Genomic DNA, 4808 nt, shown 5'->3' on the forward strand with positions numbered 1-4808 from the left:
AAACTTTAGTAACAATAGACATTTTTGTTGTAACAAACATAATTGGGTGTAGTTATTAGAGAAAAGTACTACTGAAGTGCTGCCTACAGAAATGTATTACGGATAAAACAGACCACTAAAAATGACTACAAAACAACTGAAGAAATCAGGCGTAAATATAACACTACAAAATATTTTGCATCATTATTGACAGACCTGGTTTGCATGAAATGTGTGATTTAATGTAATCTACTAGGGTGAGGTTAAATAAAGTAAATATAGGTAGCGCCTAAAAGAAGTCGAAGTTTCTTGCTCCTTCGGGGTACTCACTACTACTTCCGCACGCGCTCGCGGGTTTTGTAGTGCCGAAAATTGGTTCCTTCTTACAGAGATACGGACATGCAAGATTGAGCACGGCAGCCCTTGCTGAAGTGCTCTCTGCAGTGCGACTATTCTGAGACCGTGCGAAACCTCATGACTGAAATTTAACATACCATCCTTGCCGCGACTTTTGAGCACCTAGTACTGAAAGCTTGTACGAGCCGACATATTCATCGCTAGCTGCGTGTCAGCTTAATTGTTCATGTTAAGTTGTGTTGTGGCGAACAGTTGGGATTATTCAAGTTGTTAAGAGCAAACATACATTCAGCTGCATGTTTTTATTTTGGACAGGTTATTTTAACAAGCTTGGTCATTCCCGGCAGCCTGCGTACAACACAGTGACTTCGAGAAGTTTGGGAGCTATTGAAGCTAAATAACATGCACTAACTCGTATCGGAGTCCTTAGCTTGTGTAAGTCCTCCTGATAATCTGCTGGCTTTACTTACAAGTGGTAAGAAAGTGATTTATTCGCAGTGCCTTCTCAGATTATTTAGATAAGGCACAAAGCCTCAACCAGTTCGTAAAGGTTATAATGAGACTGTATGAGAGGCAAGAACCCCTATAACATACAACGAAGCCTCTCTGTACCTATTAAGTACATCAGCACATTCAGAGTTTGATACGAAACGTAAGTGGGAATGTTTTCACCAGCTTGAAGTGATGTAAACAAGGCAGGTTCGAGCAGCAGGAACGATAGGATATTTAAAGGCACAATGTGATAACAGGGGGGGGGGGGGTGTTGTTTTAATGGTCTTTATTAAACTAGAAATGAATAGGCAGTGGAAAACTATATGAGGTATTCTTTTAAATGCCGGAGATTCACGTGCGCACGACAATAGAGAACGCGTTGAATGTACGGCACAGGTAACCAGCCGTGCCAAAGGGCTGGATTTCAATATAAGCGGCAAGACTGCCTCAGCAAGCAGGCAAATTGCATCTTGTCCATTTTTTGCTGACGCGGCACCAGACTCTGGGCTGAAACACTAAATATTAAGTCATTATTAAGTTATCTGTAAATAAAGTATATCTGCGGTTGGCAAACAAGCAGGAGTCTAGGAAACCGTAGCTTGCAATGGCAGTTTGGCTATACGTGGGAAACCTTAAGTTTTGTCACAAAGGTAAACAAATACGTGGTACGCTTCGAAAGAGCGGCATTGTAGCTACAGCGGTCACTTGATACTAGTTCCAAGGAAAGCACGGAGTCCTTCCGAGAACCACCTGTACCTCAGCACTTTCCGGGGATCTTGAAGATCACGTTCGCAAACCAGAAATCGTTCAAGCATTTATACAGTCATGAGGTATCGGAAGCGATCGATGTTCTTCTTGACGTACATCGGGGCCGCCTCGTATGGATCACAGCTCAAAAGTGGCGGGCTGTTGTCGAAGTATCTTCCACTCTTGCGCAGAGATTCGATGTATAAGGGATCTCTCTTCTCAGCGAGGTCACCCCACCGTATCCCGTCATCCCTTTGCGCCGCCGCCAGTTTTACCTGCGTAGTGACATGCAGCACTCCATGAATGACTTTTGAGCAGAAGTTTTTGAAATGGCTGCAGAAAACGAATAAGCACAATTTGCAGCTCCGATCTACAGAAAACGGCAGAACATATATTCATACGAATTTTTTGCAGGCTGAAACTATTAGAAAACAGTGAAACAAATATACCGTTAGAACGCACGCACGAAAAACGACGTTTCCAGCCACGTACAAGTCAGCAGAATGCCATACTGCAAGTTGGAAACATTTAGGGCCCAACCGTGAAATAAGTTTACGACGCACTTAGTAACAAACTGTTAATTAGAGCTGGATACGTATTGCATAACTGCACTAGGTGGTGTTGCGCAGACTGCGTGTGGTAGTTGTGGTGTGGTATGAGGGCAAGCAAGAGTGTGGTGTACAGACTGCACGTTCATAGCTTATCAAGGTGCAGCTGTGAGAATAAGGTCAAATCTCATTCGAATCTGCGGTAAACTGCACCTCTAATTTTTCTAAGATTCCTTACATGGTTCAGCCCTAAATGTTTCCAAATGTTTATTACATGCGCGTTTTAGCCCTTTTGCGGGCTCGTTTCGTAGATAATACACAATATCGAGATTAGTCCTCCTGCAGATATCCTAAATGACACTGCAATGATATGTGAGTGAAATAAACTCAAGAAGATGCACACCCGGACGCGTTTCCAAGTATACGCACGTCGAGGTTCTAAAACTGGCATGCTTTACGTTACGCGAATATTTTAGCTCATTCCGGTCATTTTTTAATTTCATTTTATCGCAGCAGTTACTTCCTATAGCCAGACTAGAAAAAATGCGAAGTCAGGGGAGAGGGAAGTAGTCTGTGAAGAAATGCTCCGTCTTGTGTTATGATGCAAAGACAGCTATGACTTGTTTAAACCGAAGCTGCCGCTTTGTGGAGAGATAGTGGTAATGTAGAGTGAGTTCATCTTGGTAACTTTTTACCTTAGAGATGGGAATATGTTGAAGACACTGGAGAGGACATTGATGAAATGGGCAGTCATAGAATGGGGGCGCGTTAGAAGCAGCGAGAAAGTGTAAGTAGGCTACGCTTTTCTAATAGCCTGTATATTTTACACTTTTGCGCAAGATTACTCGGCGCCGTAATTCAGGCTATGCTTTTGAGTTCTCGAGTTAGATGCAGTACGAGGAACAAACTTGATCTCTGGACGGAAGGTAGTGCGAGTTTTTTTTACATAAAGCGCTGGCCCGGAAGCAAGCGAATAATGGTTGCTGCTAGCCACAAACGGCTGTGCTCGAGGCTTTATAAATGACATTTACATATTTATTAGTTCAATATGTTAACAAAGGCCTCCACAAAGGCACTGCCTAAACGGGAGGATGTGCAGTTTCGAAAAATTATCTGACCACAAAGAAATAAATAATAAATTTTCAGAGCAGTACACACCACATAGCACGCGATTACTTGTATGATTTACCAACTCTTTTATACCGTTGGACCACTACGTCTGGCAGCCGCAGCGGTGGCTCAGTGGCTATGGTGCTCGGCTGCTGGCCCGAAAGACGCGGGTTCGATCCCGGCCGCGGCGGCTGAATTTCTTTGGAGGGGAAATTCTAGAGGCCCGTGTACTGTGCGATGTCAGTGCACGTTAAAGAACCCCAGGTGGTCGAAATTTCCGGAGCCCTCCACTACGGCGTCTCTCATAGTCTTTGTCGCTTTGAGGCGTTAAAACCCCATAAACCAAACCAAACCACTAGGTCTCGCATTAGAGAGCCATGAAAGGCAGCGCCCAATTGCAGCAAAGAGCGTGCTGATACCAGCGGGTAAAGGACTGGGTAAAGCTGGCGAACGAATTCTCCTCAGGCTCTTTACAAACACCCTGCTGTGCCCGGCGGTTCTCAAGCACTTTAATCCTTCTTTTGACGGCCGCTGCTCATTCTGTGGGGAGGTGGCCGACACCTTCCACATGGTTTGGGCATACGCCGGTAGAAGAGATCAAAACCATTTGAATGAACGAAAGAAGGTCCCGACGCTTGTGCAAGATGTTAAAACTTAGCCCTAACCTTTGCGGCGCCTGGCACCATCTCCTTTTGAACAACCGCAGTTATGGCTTTTGTAAACTTCATAAGGCATCGACTTACACATTTCCACTGTAGGAGACACGTCAGTAATATGGCGATGGCTTCATAGAGCGTGAAAGGCTCAAAAAACGAAATCAATTGGTCAAATTTCTGCGAAGCTGAAATGCGAGGGCGAATTTGTGATATGCATCAGTAAATTAGCGCGAAAATTCGGTTCTCAGCACAGAAATTGAGAACAAACACTAGAAAATGAACAATTTGGAGAAAAGAAGTTCCAAGAAAGTAGCAAGAGGTGTCGGCTTTATTAATTTAGTCGGCTAGTTCCCAATAACCTTTTGCTTGCCGCATACCTTCCAGAACTGCTAAATGAGTATGAAAACTTATGGATCGTTGCTGTTTCTACCTGTCATTTTTTGTTTCCTAAAATGCCAGTTAATCCGTAACTGTTATTGCACGTCTGATTAGAGAACGACAAAAATATCCAACTCCTCCAAACAAGTAAACTGATAAAACCAAAAGTATGTGCGTGCAAAATGATTGGACTAGCAATGCATTGATATGAACGCCTCTAGGGCTTTCGTGTATTCATAGAAAAGAGACATTCTTGTTTTACAGTGACACTTCAGTAGCCCTTACCTATTGTAAAGTCTTGCCCGAGCAGAAATGCAAAACGAAATTAATCAAAAATTCTATCACTCAGACCCAAAAATCTCTTTTAAAAAACTTATATCCCTGTAGAACGTTTGAAATCTTTGTCAATTTGGAAAAAGGGAGACAACTTAAGGCTCAAATTTTGCTGAAACGCAATAGAAGCATCCGATTCGCAATATTTTATCTCTCAAAATGCCTGAAATAGAAAATATCCCAGAAGTAGACCATAAATTTCATGAAA

General features: G+C 43.1%; 1 protein-coding gene across 1 annotated transcript in view; it reads right to left on the bottom strand.

The window, feature by feature from the left end:
* Nucleotides 1-1643: 1643 nt before the first annotated feature.
* Nucleotides 1644-4808, bottom strand: part of LOC149327903 (beta-1,4-mannosyl-glycoprotein 4-beta-N-acetylglucosaminyltransferase-like) — a 19598-nt gene continuing 16433 nt past the window's right edge. Inside the window, exon 3 of the mRNA XM_089564994.1 lies at nucleotides 1644-1850. Within this exon, the coding sequence (XP_089421120.1) occupies nucleotides 1644-1850 (207 nt within the window). The remainder of the gene's footprint in view (nucleotides 1851-4808) is intronic.

This window comes from Amblyomma mixtum, chromosome 10 (genome assembly GCF_055824585.1).
Source record: "Amblyomma mixtum isolate Tamu chromosome 10, ASM5582458v1, whole genome shotgun sequence".
NCBI lineage: Eukaryota > Metazoa > Arthropoda > Arachnida > Ixodida > Ixodidae > Amblyomma > Amblyomma mixtum.